This window comes from Chionomys nivalis, chromosome 2 (assembly GCF_950005125.1).
Source record: "Chionomys nivalis chromosome 2, mChiNiv1.1, whole genome shotgun sequence".
Lineage (NCBI taxonomy): Eukaryota > Metazoa > Chordata > Mammalia > Rodentia > Cricetidae > Chionomys > Chionomys nivalis.
The window spans coordinates 41,095,744-41,113,170 of record NC_080087.1 but is presented as its reverse complement, the minus strand read 5'-3'; the positions used below and the strand labels follow the sequence as shown (position 1 = coordinate 41,113,170).

The 17,427-nt window shown below is 39.6% G+C and overlaps 1 protein-coding gene across 2 annotated transcripts in view; it reads left to right on the top strand.

Annotated features, from left to right (window-relative positions):
- Ncoa7 (nuclear receptor coactivator 7) overlaps positions 1-17,427 on the top strand; it is a 147,652-nt gene that overhangs the window by 89,201 nt on the left and 41,024 nt on the right. Inside the window, exons 4-10 of one of the 2 annotated variants that reach the window (XM_057758493.1) lie at positions 1,719-1,798; positions 3,399-3,506; positions 7,789-7,902; positions 8,632-8,757; positions 10,282-10,466; positions 12,885-13,921; positions 15,169-15,337. In XM_057758493.1, the coding sequence (XP_057614476.1) occupies positions 1,719-1,798; positions 3,399-3,506; positions 7,789-7,902; positions 8,632-8,757; positions 10,282-10,466; positions 12,885-13,921; positions 15,169-15,337 (1,819 nt within the window). The remainder of the gene's footprint in view (positions 1-1,718; positions 1,799-3,398; positions 3,507-7,788; positions 7,903-8,631; positions 8,758-10,281; positions 10,467-12,884; positions 13,922-15,168; positions 15,338-17,427) is intronic. The other variant, XM_057758502.1, reaches the window with a different exon arrangement.

Here is a 17,427-nt window from a genome sequence, read left to right as displayed (position 1 = left end):
CTCATCATTTCTGTGGAGTGTGTGTGTTGCCAGAACCTCAGATGTAGGTGGCTGAGTTATTCCCATTTCTTATTGCAGCAAATTATGAACTGTTAGAGACAGGCTCCTTCATACTTATTGATTGATTAATTGATTGATATCTGGTTGCTTCTCTGCCTTTTCAATCTCTGTGCCACATCATCCTAATGTATTCAGAGTTGTAGTATTCAATTTTTTTATGTTCTCTTAAAAAATGTGTGTGGCTGTTTTAGATGGGCATGAATGATACTGGCCTATCTATCTATCTATCTATCTATCTATCTATCTATCTATCCATCTATCTATCATCTATCTATTCCATTCTATCTCTCTTGACTTGAACCTATGGCCATGTACCTCTGGTTTGTTATTTTTAATTACTACCTTGGGATCCCAGAGCACTGCCACATTTTATTTACCTTCTAGTTCTCCCCCTCCCCCTGCCTCAGAGGACACAGTGATGACTATCCTCAGCCAGGCTATTGTGGATATATATAAAGTGCTCCCCTCCTGGGAGCCCCTGTGCATCTGTGAGTTAAATTGCAATTTACATGCACAACCTGTCAGTGCTTTGAGCTGCAATGATTGAATCAGGTTGTTTCTAGTAACAGTTCATGTTTCTTTGAGACCTTCTGATCTCAGAGTATCTGTCCAGCTCCTTTGACTTGTCAGGTGTGTGTAAAGTGGTATCTAGTTTTGTTGTCCATTTTTTTTTTCTGCCCAGATGAAACTTGGAGTATCTCCTTCTGGTTAATTCTATTTTACATTCTCTGTTATGCTGATTTTTTTCAACCTGTTGGACTATGACTCCATGGCTTTTGACAGATAGATTAATATATTATGCTGTATTTAACTATAACAATTAAGTTGAATCATATGTGACTGACATATGCTGTTTTAGACCATTTTTATCTATAATAACCGAAAGATTATCTGCGAAGGTTTCTTAGTTGTCAGTGTGCCTGCCTAGTATGCAGAACGCCCTGGGTTGCTCCTCAGCATTGCCTGAACCAAATATGGTGGTACACACCTATGTGTGGGAGATGGAGGCAGATGGAGTTCAAACTCATCCTTGGCTACATAGAGAGTTCGGTTCTAGCCTACAATACTTGAGAACTAGTGTCAAAGTAATAAAACAAACTTAAAAGCATAGCAAAATCTATAGTCCACCCTAATCTCTTCTTAGAATTATGGCTCTTTTCATTTTTTTAAAATGCGAATATTTTAAGAAATGTATGTTTACTATCTTTTATTTTAGTTTGTGTTCATAAATTCTTAAAAGAAAGATAACTAAATCAGAGAGTGATCATCTTACAGCTATTGCTACACAAAGCAAACCATTTTCTAAAAAGCTAAAGTTATTTGCATTATTTACCATTTATGTGCTTATATAATGATTTTTCTGGTTTAGCTGCATCCTCATTGTCATTAAATAGTTCAATTTAAACTCATATTTTAATAACTGGAAACCTTATCATGTTTTTGCTTGTATTATTTGATTATGATGAACATTAATCATTTATTCTGTGATCACAGATGCCCCGTGCTTTATGAGTGTGGTCCATTTCTGCCCATAGCCTATTTTCCTACTGGTATCATTTTATATCAATTTGAGAGTGGATTTTCATATAATGTAGATGTAGTCTGTCTTCAATTCCTGAAAATGAAATTACTCACCGGCATATGGTTTAATTCTTCAGATGACAATCAAAGCAAAACCCATGATAAAAAAGAGAAGAAGATGGTGGTACAGAAGCCGCACGGCACCATGGAATACACTGTAAGTGTGATGGGGTAACTTGGATGGCTGTTATCCCTGTGTTGGGCAAGCGTACTGTTTCTCCTTGACTCACCTTGCTCCTTATGTATATTCTGATTGTGTAACCATCATACAATGTGCTTCCTTAAGACCCATTTTAAGTCATTTCTTTTCCCTCCATATTTCTCCCTGGCTACAATGCCTAACATTCCATTGTTATCAGCCTTGCTTAGGATCATCTGGAAGACCATAAGGCATCCACTTTTCTCACCACTCCTTGTTCACCCTACTAGAACCTGGTTTAATGAGATGGCCTTTTTTAATAGAGAAACAATTTTTTCAGTTAAGGATGCCCTAGTAGTTTTGTTGCTCCAAACAAACAAATGGATTGTCTCGGGTCTCTATCCCAGATATCTTTAAGATACAAAAACATCAATCTATAACTGCTTAACATATCCTTTTAGATCTCTATGTTTGTTCCTTCTCCAGGAAGCAATAGCTCTGTGATCAAGTATTTATACAAACCAGGTGCACATTGTTAGATTTACTTTCCTTGTTCTCTATATCCATGTCCTCTTCTCACCATCCAGAAATTCTAGAGCAGGTTTCATTCTTTCATTTATCAATAAGTCATTTTAACATTGTTCACTGATATGATGTTTTGAATGTCTACCTCGTGCCTTAATTCTTTGATTCATGAGGAGATACTAGATGCCTTTTATGTTGTATTCTTGGCACATGGCAGAATATATGCTTCCATATTCTTGGAATCTATAGATGAACAATGTTTCCAAGTGTCATTTGCTGTGACTTCACTGTGTGTGCTATGTACTTACCTCTCTCATTGCACTCTGAGTTCTTGGAACCCAGAAGCTTTGCTCTGTTTATCATAGACTTCATACTATGTGAGCACAAAGTTGTAGTTCTATTTAATTTCACTGTAAAATAGCACTGCTGAGACGCTTTGGTTTCTTAGAAGAAATTAAATATTGTTGCCCTCGCCTGATGGTTTTTCTGGTAAATTCTTATTTTAGATTCTCTGTGTAAAACCATAGAGCCAGTGAAAAGCAGTCCTAGAACTCAAAGCCAATATTTTGGTCATGGGGTCTGGATTCTCATGTGTTTTATAATAACAAAATAATACATCTAAGTTTTTCTGAAGGTAAGTTAGAACTCTATTGGTGTAGAGTAAAAGTTGAAGATAAGGGAGTCCAGAAATGAACTGAAGTTAAGATTCTTTGTGTACAGGTTCATTGAGTTTTGCACATGAAACAGACATGGGGGTCACATATAAAGTCTCAGCACTTGGGAGGGTGGTTGCATGTTTGAGGCAAACTTGGACTACCTAGTGGTCTTCAGGCTGGAGTGCAACTTTGTCTCAGCACAAAACCAAAAACACAACAGCAACACAAAATGAATGCACCTCAACAGAGGACAAAGAATCACCCCTCTTCTTCATGGTCCATCTGGATGAAACTATTACTTTTTCATTCACTGTCCACTGCTATCATGAATAAATTGGTGCTCTTTACTGAAAGTAGTTTTGCTTTTCTGAATTTGTTGTTTTATTTTGTTTTGGTTTTACCTTATATACTGACACTTGTTCATTTGACTACTCCAGGCCGGAAGCCAGGACACCCTCAACTCCATCGCCCTGAAGTTTAACATCACTCCCAATAAATTAGTGGAACTGAATAAACTCTTCACACACACTATCGTCCCAGGCCAGGTAATTATTTTTGTGTTGAATATTACTTTAGAAATTTTGCCTTCATTTTTCTTTGCCGTATCAAATGACTTAGTACCGATGTCTTAGAATTGTCTTCTGAACTATTTCCTCTCCCTAGATCCAAGAATTCTGAAGGCGATTTAGTTCTTACAAATGGTTCAGGGATTTGTACTTGGGAAATGATTAGCACATTTATGATCACAGTCTTTAACTTAGGGAGGAAGTATTTCTTGAGGCATCAAGAGGAGTTTTAAATCAATTTGTCATTTTTTCCCTGTCAAATATAACACAGATATCTTAGAATGTTTAATTCTAATTTACAAGTTCAGTTTACTCTACTCTTTGGTAAAGCATGGCCTCATTTTATTTTAATTTGGAAGAATTTTGTGTGTGTGTTTTTATCTTAATTTGTGCCATAATTGTCCACCCACCAAAGAAAAAGACATTGAGAAAGAGAGTGACAAGAAAACCAGCAAACATTGTCTTTCAGGATTTTAATATCTTATTTGTTAGCATAAATAAACCGACAAATGTATAATCCTGCTGCTTTAGCTTATTACAGTAAGACTTTGGAACTCTCTATGATTCTATTTTCTGTTCTTTTTTTTTCAACTCCAAAAGTACATTCAACCAATGTATTTAAATTGTTCAGTCACTGAGGCCAAATGCAGCCTTATCCACAGAAACACTGGATCGTGTAAGCACATGTATGTAGGTTCCATTGTTGCCTTACTAACGCATCTTCACGCATCTCTACATTGCTTCTGGGTAGACAATGTTGTTTTAAACTCAACTTTATTTAGGCAATGTTGTTACTATACTTTGTATTTATTTTCATGGTGGTGTATGAAGACAATAAATGGAGTCACAAATTAGCCACCTAGTATTTAGATATTTTTGCTCTTGCTAAAAGTGGAAATTAGTACACTTATAGTAACAGGTAATTAATAACAAACCAGCATTAAAATTTTTCAGAAATTAATGTACTCTTTTCTAAAAAAAAAAAACATGTCAGTCACTTAATGTTAGACTTGTTTTACAATATGGAGTATTTTTGAATAATGTATAGCTTACCCATGATAGAGACCCTAGATAGTACCTATTAGCCAAGGCTAAATATTATATTCAAACACAGTAAAAAGCTGTTTCTTTGGCATGCGCACGCGTTTTTCTCTGTCTCTTTCCCTCTCTCTCTCTCTCTCTCTCTCTCTCTCTCTCTCTGCCTCTCTCCCTCAATAAAATGCTTTATGCCAAAAAAAAAAAACACAGTAAAAATAATTTAGGGTGGGATGTGCTAGCACACACCTGTAATACCAGCATGTTAGAGATAAAGAAGAATCAGAAGTTCAAGGTTGGGTGGTGGTGGTGCATACAGTCAGATGTCTGTGAGTTCGAGGCCAGTCTGGTCTATGGCAGTCATTCCAGGATGGTCAAGGCTGTTACACAGTGGAACCCTGTCTCAGAAAAAAAAAAGGAGGAGGAGGAGGAGGAAGAGGAGGAGGAGGCAGAAGAAGAAGAAGAAGAAGGAGGAGGAGGAGGAGTTGGAGGAGGAGGAGGAGGAGGAGGAGGAGGAGGAGGAAGAAGAAGAAGAAGAAGAAGAAGAAGAAGAATTTTAAAGTCATCCTTAGCTAGCTACATAGGGAGTTTGAGACCATGAGATCCTGTTTACAATCTAAAATCAAATACTTAACAATAAAATTAATTTAGGATATTTTAATACTATGTATATAAACAAAATCATTGATACTAACTTAAGGCGTTATACAATAGAATCTAACGACCGTTTTATGCACTTACTATATTGCTAAAGAATATCACAGCACACTCTCTTCGTATTTAGCCTGTCATTAGCCATTTGACCTGGGCAAGTCGCTTCATTTGGAATCTCAGTTTATTTATCCTTGAAATAGATTGAGGAGTTTAAAAGTGCTTTCAAGGATCTGGCTTAGTGTGTAGAGGATTCCTCTCATCATAGAAGATTTGATAAGAAAAAACAGTTTGACTTGCTCTGTTTCCAGAAAATTTGAGTTACCCTTATGGAACTGATTAGAAGATCCCCTTAAAGCAGAGAAGAGGTAGCCTGGCTTTGGTGACAGGTGTCAGGAGGAATTTCATTTTACTTGGGAGCTGAGTGAACCAAAACCACCTTCCAGATTGGTTGCTTCAAAGGACAAACAGCAAGATCAAATTAGCTTTAAAAAAGTAGTTGAGGCATACAGTGCTTCGCGGGAGCCCTGAGTTGGGCAGTTTTGTTACTTGTTCCAATTTTGATGACATGTACAAAGAATGTGCTTTTACACTCTTTTAAGTGTCCATCTGTGGACTTAAGATGGTTTCCCACTAATAAGACTCCTTGGCTGTACATACTTAACTTTTTTCTCTAGTTAAAGAGACAGTTTGTTTTATGATAAAGAACTTTAGGGCCTCAAATCTCCATTTATCTTATACTGGAACGAACACAGTAGGAAAAGGTTCAAGGCCCAGTTCGACACTGAAGAAGCTGAGCTTCCACCATTCACATGCTGCCTCCAACTGTGTTACCTCAGGCTTTTTCAGAGTTTGGGTACACTCAGTCCTCCAGCTTAACAGCATAAGATAAATAAGAGCACTATATACTAAGACGACACAACTAGAATAATTTGTAAATGTCTTTCATAGAACTCAAAGCCTTGGCAGTTGCTATTAGCCTGTACTGAAGTTGTGGAAAGAGCAGCTATCTCTTTCCAGTCTCTGTATTCACTGCCAGCACATCATGGAGGCTTGCATGAGACACTGTCGGAGAATAGTTACACTTCTGAAAAGCTGATTTATTTGCATTTTTCTGCTATAGTTTCTGCTAGCTGCTGGTAGGCCTCGTGGTGTTGATTTATGGAAACTCAGAGCTGGTTTTGATCAACCTTTAGTGGGTGTTTCATCATTAGTATCTCTCCCTCCTTCCCTTCCTTCCTCCTCTCTCTCTCTCTCTCTCTCTCTCTCTCTCTCTCTCTCTCTCTCTCTCTGTGTGTGTGTGTGTGTGTGTGTGTGTGTGTTTCCTTTCTGTGTATGGGGGGCGTGTAAATAAAGATGCGCACATTTTGTCAGTGGGAGAGGTTTTTGAAGACAGCTCTCTCCTTCCACTTTGGAGATTGAGGCAGCATTGCTCTTGCCTCTGGGGCGCTGCTGTGTACTCAAAACCAGCTGGCCTGCCAGCTTCCTCGTGGCTCTCCTGCTGCTGCCTCCTGCCTTGTTAGGAGTGTGGGGACTGTAGATGTGACATTGCATCTGGCTTCTTTCATGAGTCCCAGGGATTGAACTCAGGTCATCAGGCTTGCACAGCAAACACTGAGCTATCTTGCCAGCCCTCTGAAGTGAGGTCTACATAGAAATGCTAATACAGTTGAGCTGAGCTCAGTTGTGAAATGATTAGCTTCAAATTCTGTCTATAACAGCTAACAGTCATCGTTTTAAGATTATATTTGATTCTGTGCCAAGATCTTGAATGATGGTACCATAACACCAATTCAGAAGGCAGATAATTTTGCAGTAGAAGTTATGATACACTTGTTAGGATAGTCTTATTTTTATATAGATGAACTACAAACAGGAGAGAAAATGTAGGGATTACTGTATTGGTACTGTCATGTACAGTTCATTCTGCAAAGCCCCTGCTACTTTGACACTCAAGGCCTGATTGAAAGTCACCAGCCTGGATTTGTCCCTTTTCTACCCAAAGGGGTATTATATTTTGTATGAATGCTTGTATTCCTAATACAGAAATCTAAAATTCAGAATGCTCCGAATTCTGAAACTGAGCCCATTTTAGATTTGGAGTTTTCAGATTTTACAAAGCAAGTAAAGTCTATGCAAATATATACATAAATAATATATAAAATATATATTATATAAATATATAAAACATTGCTATAACAAATATATTTAATATATTAATAAATAAGATAATATAAAATATGTTTATATACATAACAGTATATATAAGCTGAAGCTGAAATACTGACCCCAAGTATTTCAGGTAAGATACTCAAGCTGTGTTCCCTCCCTCTTTCCCAGTTCCTATTGTTCAGGCCTCACCTGTCCTACAATGTCAGTGTTCCATATCCATTGAACTGTGCCCATTTATATCACTTAGTATGATTCATGGGTTGTTTAGAAGACCCCATGTTGTTTATATGTATAATGGAAGCTATTAGGTCTTTTTGAGACGACACTGAGTATGACGGGCAGAGTAGGAGCTATGGAATTGCCTGACTTTGGCCTTCACTCAGCCTTGCTTTCTTATGCCCAGGTCCTGTTTGTGCCAGATGCCAGCTTCCCTTCTAGTACCTTACGGCTTTCGTCGTCCACTCCTGGTGCTACTGTCTCCCCATCATCATCAGATGCAGAATACGATAAGCTGCCTGTATGTATTCTAGCCCCTTACACACTGGCGTTCATTTCCATTACAATACTTTCTATTAGTGGTGGAAATCAGTACACTGTGTTCTTAATGATTGCATCTGAAAATTCCCCTAAAGGCATGAGGACAGGGATGTTGCCGTCAGTTGAGAGAATGCATCCTCTCCTGGCACAGCTGTTTACAGATGGTCTCAAAGAGAAAGATGCATGTCTTATACAAAGGTACGATACTAATTCCCAATTGAGTAGATTGTGCTTTTCCAGAGAATTGGAGTCCGTGATCTAGTATGAATTCTTTCATCTTGGATATGGTCTAAGGCATTTAGGGAAAGAGTTTTGTGGGTTCACATACATTTTTTAATCTCAGTTTGATTTGGACCCTTATCACACTTACCTCTAATCTAGGAAGTAGAAGTTTTCAACTTGTATCGATGCTGGTAACGTTAGCGTTAAAAATGACTTAAGCTGTATCATGATTTTTGTTTTCTGATTGTTGGTGATTGTTACAAAAATTCAACTTTTAGAGAATTTCTGAAAAAAGTATGAATATTCTGTGCCTAATAGAAGAGAAACTTATAAAACCAAAAAAAAAAAATTTGTGGTGTTTTTGAAGGACATGTGTCATTGTCCTTTTTAATGTTCAAAGAAAAGCAGGTATAATATACTTATAGTATAATGTGTTTTGAAAAGGGTGATTTTTTTTCCTTTAATTCTGGACATTTTGCTTTCTAAGGATGCTGACTTAGCAAGAAAGGCCTTAAAACCCATTGAGAGAGTCTTATCATCGACTTCTGAAGAAGATGAGCCAGGTGTTGTGAAATTTCTCAAAATGAACTGTCGCTACTTCACGGATGGAAAGGTATCTGTTCCGTGACAGGTTACCAGTCAAGAGAATCTGCAGAAATTAAACAGGATCGCACATTGCTGGAAGGAAGAATCCATTAAAATATTTTACCCACAGTTGATATGCAAGATTTGACAAACATTCATTGATTTTCTTGTTGGATATTTGGTCTTTTCCCATTGAAGGAAATATATTAATTAAATAGAAATATTTTTTATTTTGTTTGGTTTTGGGGGCTTGGTTTTTCTCTTAAGTTTTGTTTTGTCTTGGGGGGTAAGTTGCAGAGGCAGAGGGTGCAGTCCACGAAGAATCAATAAAAGTTAAAAAGAATTTTTTAAAAAAAGAAATAGGTTTCCGTGTGATCTTGGATTTGCCATTTCTCTTTTAGGTCTTGACCTGTAAGTTGTTAGGGAGACAGTTTGAGTTGAACAGTAGATACTCTCACTTTAAATTTAAATCTCAGCTCTACTACTTGCTAGATATCAGACACAAGGAAGGTATCTGAATATCCTTATTGTCTGCCTTTTCCATCTATAAAATAAGAATGATACTAAAGTTTAATGCGTGGGGCATGACACTTACAAGAGATGATTCGTGTGAAGATCTTAAGCGCTAATCTAGGAAAACAAAAAGTTTTCAGCTTGTGCCGATGCTAATGCTGTTAGCATTGAAAATGACTTCAGCAGCACCATGCTTTTATTTTTCTCATTGTTGTCTACAAAAGAAATCCGACATTTAGTGAACTTCTGAAGAAAGGTCTATGTTAATATTCTGTGCACAGAGTGGAGAATTTACATCAGGCTACAGACAGTCGAGAAACTTTTGAAGACAAAATAAGTAATTCACAAAGATAATTAATTACAAGGCTCGTCAAAGCTATCAACTGACTTCGCTACCCGAAACCTCTCCTACTGTCCCTGGCAGATATTATCTTGCTGATCAGCAGGGTCTCTCATATAATCTGATAAAGCTTCAGATTTGAAGATCTGCAGGCTACTGTCTAATGTCCATGACGCAGCTGTATAAACTGGAGCTGCAAATTTTCCCTATTGCTGTTTCTATTGAATTCTGCTGGAATGAGATTTGTGATTGTGTTAGACAAAAATATTAGGACTAGTCTTTGGCACCATGATTCTGATTCTGTCTCAGTACCACAGATGAGAATGACCCGCTAGAGACGTGCTGAAGAATTATCGCGTACTGTATTCTTGATCACGAATGGGCTTGGGGACAGTCTGTTATTTTTCTAATAGAGAAATGGGAGCTCGTGGGACATGAGTGTGTGAGGCAGGAATGCAGCACGGGCGTCTGATTGCAGCTGTATGCACAACAGGGAGCTGTCACTGCTCTGCTGCCTCCCCAGCCACCAGCACTGTGACTCTCCAGCGTGTTTTCTAGCTTTCCTAGCACAGATGTGATTGTCACACAGGAGATGCTGGCTCACAAAGCCAGTGGGAGGACAGAGTAATTAAAGGTTCTATGGTGGGCAGGGAATGTTTTTCTATCTCAAGTAAGGTCTTCTGTTAATTCCTTCTGCAGGGTGTGGTTGGAGGTGTCATGATCGTCACTCCCAACAATATCATGTTTGACCCTCATAAGTCCGATCCCTTGGTTATTGAGAATGGGTGTGAAGAGTATGGCCTCATCTGCCCCATGGAAGAGGTGGTCTCTATCGCCCTGTACAACGACATTTCTCACATGAAGATCAAAGACGCTCTGCCATCGTAAGAACCATTTCTTCTTTTTAGACTAGGAGCTATTGAGAGCTGTAGATGGAATTTCAAAGTGAGGGTATTTACAGAGCCAGGGCATTGTAAAAGCAAGGGACTGTGTAGAGGAAAACCAGAAGGTAGAGAGATATTGTGTTGTGAAGTTGGGAAAAAAGAAATAAAAATGGGAAGTAGAGATGATTAAGGAAACTTGTGCATCCAAATAGTAAAAGAAAAAATGCTTGCCTAAAATCTTCCTAGAGATAGATAGATGGATAGATAGATAGATAAATAGATGGATAGATAGATAGATAGATAGATAGATAGATAGATAGATAGATAGACAGACAGAGACAGAGGAGAGAAAAGAGGGGCTGAGGGTTATAAGGGGGTGGGGAGTGACTAATGATTAAAACCATCCCCACATTTAGGTTTTGTGTCTTGTGGGGGGGATATTTAGTGGGTCCAGCTGCTACAGAAAATAGGAAGGGAACAACTGTGAGGGGTATCGATCCTCATTAGTTGCCTGGCTAAGTCTAGAAAAACATTAATTAACAGCTGAACCAGTTGACACCATTGAATGCTTTGCCCCAGCAGGGCTTGGCAGCTGCGAGCTCGAAAGCAGATGGTTAGTCTCACTTGGGAAAACTGGCAGCTTAGACTGGGGAGAGGAACAAGGATGAGAGGTGGGCAAGGTTAGCCGCGAGGTTAATTGAAATGCGGTTGAATGTATTTCCCATCATTATTCAGGAGAGGGGAGAAATAAAGGATCTATGGATGTTTATGGGAGAAACTTTTGCTTGTTAATTAAGGATGTGAAGAGCTGAGTTCTTTAATCTGCAGGACATCTCAGTCTTCAATCTGCCAAATGAAATTTTAATGTCCAACATGAGAGGATTCTCTAACCCACTAAGTTATTTGACCCTGAAATCTTCAGTATGTTCGGGGATGTTGTTCTTAGGTAATTCACTTAGTATATTCTCATTCCTACAATTCAGTCAGTCACAACCATATTTTAGCATAGGCTCCTATTGGCTCAGTGAATGCTTATTAAATTGAAGAATGAGTTAAAGCTTTTTAAGTCATTTAGCAGAGCCTAACACTTATATGGGCTTTCATTTCCTATTGGGAAAAGCCTGGGCTTTTCGTGCAAATAGCTTATAAAATAAGTCCAGGGAGAAGGTCTGCTGCTTGGGACTTAGTTACTTTATTCTCATCATCATTTATTTTAAAGTTACAGTGGATAAAATACAACTTGCAAGTCATCTGGCCTTTGAGAAAGCATCTTTAATTCTGAAAATTGCAAGTGCTCACCTTATAAAGGAGTTTTGCATCTCTGTGAACCCAGCAGAGGTGCTTCTACTGTTGTAGGTGCAGATGCAGGGGCTCTCAATATAGTGCCAGTCATACCAAAATATATTTTTTTCTTAGCCAAGTGTAGTGGTGCATACTGTAATCCTAGCCCTTGGGAGTTCCAGGAAGGAGGGCTGTAAGCTCAACGCCAGTCTTCATTACAAAGTAAACAAAACAACAACAATAATAGCTGTATCAAATTACCAATCTAACTGAAATGGATGGTGTCTTAGCCATTTATTTTGAACTTGAGGGTGAAAGAACACCCTTAGCAGATCTTTTATATAATTCAAATCTGGTTTCTAAGCATCTCTTATTAAGGGGAAGTAACTGACAATATCTCAGAACAGTATGTTTCGGTTGATAAAACAGTTGTTTCACTGTTATTGGTACAAAACTTGAAATGCTTTAGAAACTTCTGCAATATTTTAAGAGCTCCTCTGTAAAATTTCTTTTTCTGTAGGTCTTTAAATTGTAAGGTGCTGTTACTTCCAGTAATAATGAAAGTTAACTTCTGTATCTCGCTTACAAGTAATGGGGCCTTTTAATTAGAAAATGAGTAAGTTTAATTAGAAATATTTGGTTTTAAGGCAAGAAACAAAAAGTTATAGTTCAAAGTCAGCTTCTAAGAACAGTTAAAGGAGCTGAGATGTCAAGATGCCTTTCAGAATTCTGCATCTGACGAACAATAGACTTCTTAAGGAGTTTTAGTCATTGATTCTAAAATTTTCCCTCTCCTTTGTCCTTTTCTTCATAAATAACAAAAACTTTATTTCATATAGAAAAGTCTTGCAAGTAACATCTCCCATGCTTTGAATGCATCCGTGTGTTTCTAGCAAGAGCTATAACCCACATGGTCATCCATTTGTCATACCTTTTAGTTGATTTACACTTTATTTTGTAATAAGTCTCTTGCTTTCATTTTCTTACTTTGAAATCATTTTAGCATAAATTTAAGTTGTACTGTATTTTTTGGTTTGAGTTTTGGTTAAGTTCTGTTTCGTGTTTTTCTTTTCCTCCACTTTGTTTTTGGTTTTATTTTTAACATTCCATGTGCATCCACCATTTTTGCCCCAACAGTGACCTACCTCAGGATCTTTGTCCTCTGTACAGGCCTGGAGAATGGGAGGACCTGGCTTCAGAAAAAGATATCAATCCATTCAGTAAGTTCAAGTCCATCAACAAGGAAAAACGGCAGCAGCATGGGGAGAGAACCCTCCCTTTAAATCCCAAATCAATGGGCTCTCCTGAGGAGTCAACAGAATGCACACGGGTGAAACCCTTGGACAGCTCTGAGTCATGGAAATTAAAGAAACTGGAAGCTTCCAGGGGGACAGCCAGTGAATTTCCCTCTGTGACTCAGCTCAGCAAGGGACCTTCTGACCCCCATGCTGCCTCGGAATCTACAGCCAAAGAAAACTGCCTTTTGGGAGAAGATGATGACTTTGTTGACTTAGAGGAACTTTCTCAACCTGGGAGTGGGATGGACAAAGGAGATGCCACGAAGGAATCTCTTTCCCGTGACCAAAAGAAGAGGGAGCCCCAAACTATGGGGTCCGCAAAGCAAATGCAGGTGCCGTCATCCCTGGACCTCACCGGGTTAGAGAGTGATGCTGAATTGAAGGGGGCCCTCGATTTAGAAACCTGTGAGAAGCAAGACAAAGTGCCAGAAGTAGATAAACAGTCTGGATCCCCAGAAAACCAGGGGGAAAGCACGCTCAAGATCCACGAAGACCTCGATAAAGTTAAACTCATTGAATTTTACCTAAACAAAAGCAAAGAAGGATCACAGCTTTCTGAAAATATACAGAAGTCAGAACTCAGTGAGAACAAGAGGATCGAGCCAGAAGGTATAGACATCACGCTTAGTCGCTCTCTTCCCCAGGCAGGTGACTCTCCACCTGTGGGCCACAAAGAGCCAGATGCAATCTGGGTGAAAGACAGAGAGAACCTTCCCCTGAAACTGGACCCTCGTGCAGAAGAAAATGTAATTAACAACAAAGAGGCTCTGGAGTCTTTGGAATCGTCTCTGGACAAGAGCTGTCAAGGTGCACAAATGGATAATAAATCTGAGATTCAGTTATGGCTGCTAAAGAGAATTCAGGTACCCATTGAAGGTAAGCTGTTTGGTTGGTTGGTTGAGTTTGGATTGTGTGGCTTGGTTTTTTTTTGGGGGGGGGGGCAGCTAGGGGATGTTCCTGTGTGTGTGTGTGTGTGTGTGTGTGTGTGTGTGTGTGTGTGTGTGTAGTATATATGAATGTGTGTATGCACGTTCCCATGTTTGTGGATACATGTACATCTGTGGCATATACATATGAACATGGAAGCCCTGTGTTGTCTTTAATCACGGTTCACTTTATTTACTGAGACTGAGTGGCTACTGAGCCCAGAACTAGTCTAATTAACCATCTTGCCTAAGGATCTCCTGTCCATGCCTCCCTAGTACTGGGGTCAGAGGCATGCCTTGTGCTCCCCTGACTTTTCTGTTGGTGCTAGGAACCTGAACTTGAGTCCTCATTTGGCACTGTAGGTATTTTATACGCTGTGACATCCCCAGCCTCCTGCTTTGTTTTGGGGCCTTTTTTGGTTATTGTTCTTGTGGTTGTTTAGTGCCTCTGTATTCTATTGTATGTTTTCCTTTGTAAAATATGCACCTGTAGTAACAGTAGAATAATTATTTAAGAGCAACATATTCTCAATAGAATATACCTTTGCTGATAGCAATAGTGATTGGGGTAAAATTTTGTAAAATGTATTTATTTAGAACTTGAACTGAATATATATTTCTATTTCAGAAGTATTTGCCTCGTTCAAATAATTTTTTAACCTTGAATTCTGAATCTAAAGAAGTTGAAACTGCTTTTGAGAGAGAAGAGAGAGAGGGTTGGTCGCACTGTGTACCCCAATAGAACTCGCTCTGTAGACCAGGGCTAACCTAGAACTCACAGAGATCCACCTGCCTCAGCCTCCTGAGTGCTGGTATTAAAGGTGTGTGCCGCCACACTCAGCTAAAAATGCTTTTGAGGGGTTTCGGTTCTACACCTAATAGCCTTGTAGTGGGATGAGGTCTTACTACTGCTCACTAACGTGTGTGCTTATGAGGTGTTACAGTTCTGCACTATTTGTTTCTGTTCTCGTTTTATACTCACTTTTTAGTATGTAGCATGCTGTATAACACACACCAACTTGAAACATGTAAAAATGTCATCCTTTTGTACCAAAGGAAGTCCGATGGTTCATTAGATCTAATAGGGTACTGCTGAATCAGGTTTCTACCTGTTGCCAACCCCTCTTTGTAAGTTGAGAAATTTTACTGTGGCCACTGTTGTTGGGATTGAGGAATGCGTTTTCATATGTGATTCAGATATACTTCCCTCGAAAGAAGAAAAGAGCAAGACCCCACCGATGTTTCTATGTATCAAAGTGGGAAAACCAATGAGAAAATCCTTTGCCAGTCACACCACCGCCATGGTCCAGCAGTATGGCAAGAGAAGAAAGCAGCCCGAGTACTGGTTTGCTGTCCCCCGCGAGAGGTGAGCAGAGCTGAGACCGTGTCCACTCTCAAGGTTCCAGTTGTCTGTGGGCCGTTTACTCCAAATATTGATTTTATTCTTGCAAAAGAACTTTTTCTTAATTACAGTTGTTTTAGCTTCTAGAAGGTTACGTATGTGAGGTCACTGTCGGTGCAGTATGCCCGATCCACTCTCATGGCTTCCTGCTGAGTTGATTTTCAAATGAAGGAAGATGTTGATAACTCAGATATCTGAAATCAGAAGTGCTCTTCTGGTGGGGATAAAGGAGCTGGGTGGAGCTGCTCCAATCTCTTGAAGTGCAGTAAAGAGACAGGACTGATGGTCGTCTCCAGAGAGCGTCAGCGTGAGTGCTGAGGAGACAAGGGCTTTCTGAGCAGAGTGCCTATGGCTCAGGGGTGGGAGAAATATGGCACGAGATCCCCAGGGTAGACAGTGGGGTTACATGCCTTGAAGGAGATTTGTGGTTTTGTTTGTTTAAACTGGTAGCAATTGTGTCTGTTTATGAGTATGACATTTATACACATGTGTATGTCCCTTCTATGATCAAACCAGGGTAACTAGCATATCCATCACCTCAAACACCCATCATTTCTTTTCGGAGGGAGCATTTGCAAATCCTCTCTTGTAACAGCTTTTAGGTGCAGAATATATTACTATGCCCCTTCGTCATCCCTGCTGGGCTAGAGGACTCTGGAACTTACTCCTTTTATCTAACTGCTTCTGTACTCATGAACTATGTTCTCCATGCTGCCCACACCTGCCCAGACAGGTGAGTGGGCGTGCTGTCTTTCCTAGCCTGACTCCTTCACTTAGCTACCTAGGTTTGTCCATGTCGCTGCCAATTGCAGGCCTGCATTGACTTGGTGACTGAGTAATATTCTTCTGTGTCTGTGCCATCTCACGTTCGTACGTTCGTCTGTTGTTGGACACTTATACCACATCTGATTGTAGCAAATCAGTTCTACAGTGAGCCTGAGAGTGCAGACAGAGCCTTGTATCCGCATTGTCCCCAAAGGGGAGATTTTATTGGTTTGGGGACAGGCAATAGTGGCATGGAAATTCTTCAGCAGTGTACTACTAATGATATGTTTGTAGAATGTAAAAATAGGAGTTTTGAAACAAAATTAGAAGATATTATTTTTTAAAAAATGATTCATTTTTGTGTGTGTGGTAGAATAAGAAGACTTATAGAGAATAAACACACACACACAGAGACTTTACTATTTTTGACTCTGAAATCCACCAACCTTCCTTTTCCGGACTAGTCACCAGGCATCATCTAGATAGGTGTTTAATGAGTAGAGAGAACTCCCTCATCGACCATCTGTAACACTAACACTCACGAAGCCAAATGAAATCCCAAGCAAGGCCATGCTTTCTAGATGATTATTGCCCAGGGTAGATTATTTTCTCATCAGGAAAATTGCTTCATTTTAATAAATTATAGCTTAATGTGAAAATAATAGAATTTTAATGAATGAATTGGCTAATAACTCCCCCTTATCCGAGGTATAAACCTACATTAACATGAGCAATAAACATGTTTTTTTTATTCTTTTTTAATTAAAATTTCCGCCTCCTCCCCGTTTCCCATTTCCCTCCCCCTCCTCCCACACATTGCCCCTCCCCCCACTCCCATCCCCCTCTCCTCACTCCTCTCCCCCTCCCCCCAATCCATTCCCCCTCCCTCTCGATACTGAAGAGCAGCCCAAATTCCCTGCCCTTAGGGAAGTCCAAGGTCCTCCCACTTCTATCTAGGTCCAGGAAGGTGAGCATCCAAACAGGCTAGGCTCCCACAAAGCCAGTTCATGTATTAGGATTGAAACCTAGTGCCATTGTCCTTGACTTCTCATCAGCCTTCATTGTCCGCCATGTTCAGAGAGTCCGGTTTCATCCCATGCTTATTCAGTCCCAGTCCAGCTGGCCTTGGTGAGCTCCCAATAGATCAGTTCCACTGTCACAGTGGGTGGGTGCACACCTTGTGGTCCTGACTTCCTTGCTCATGTTCTCCCTCCTTCTGCTCATCATTTAGACCTTAAGAGCTCAGTCCATTGCTCCAAATTGGGTCTCTGTCTCTATCTCGATCCATC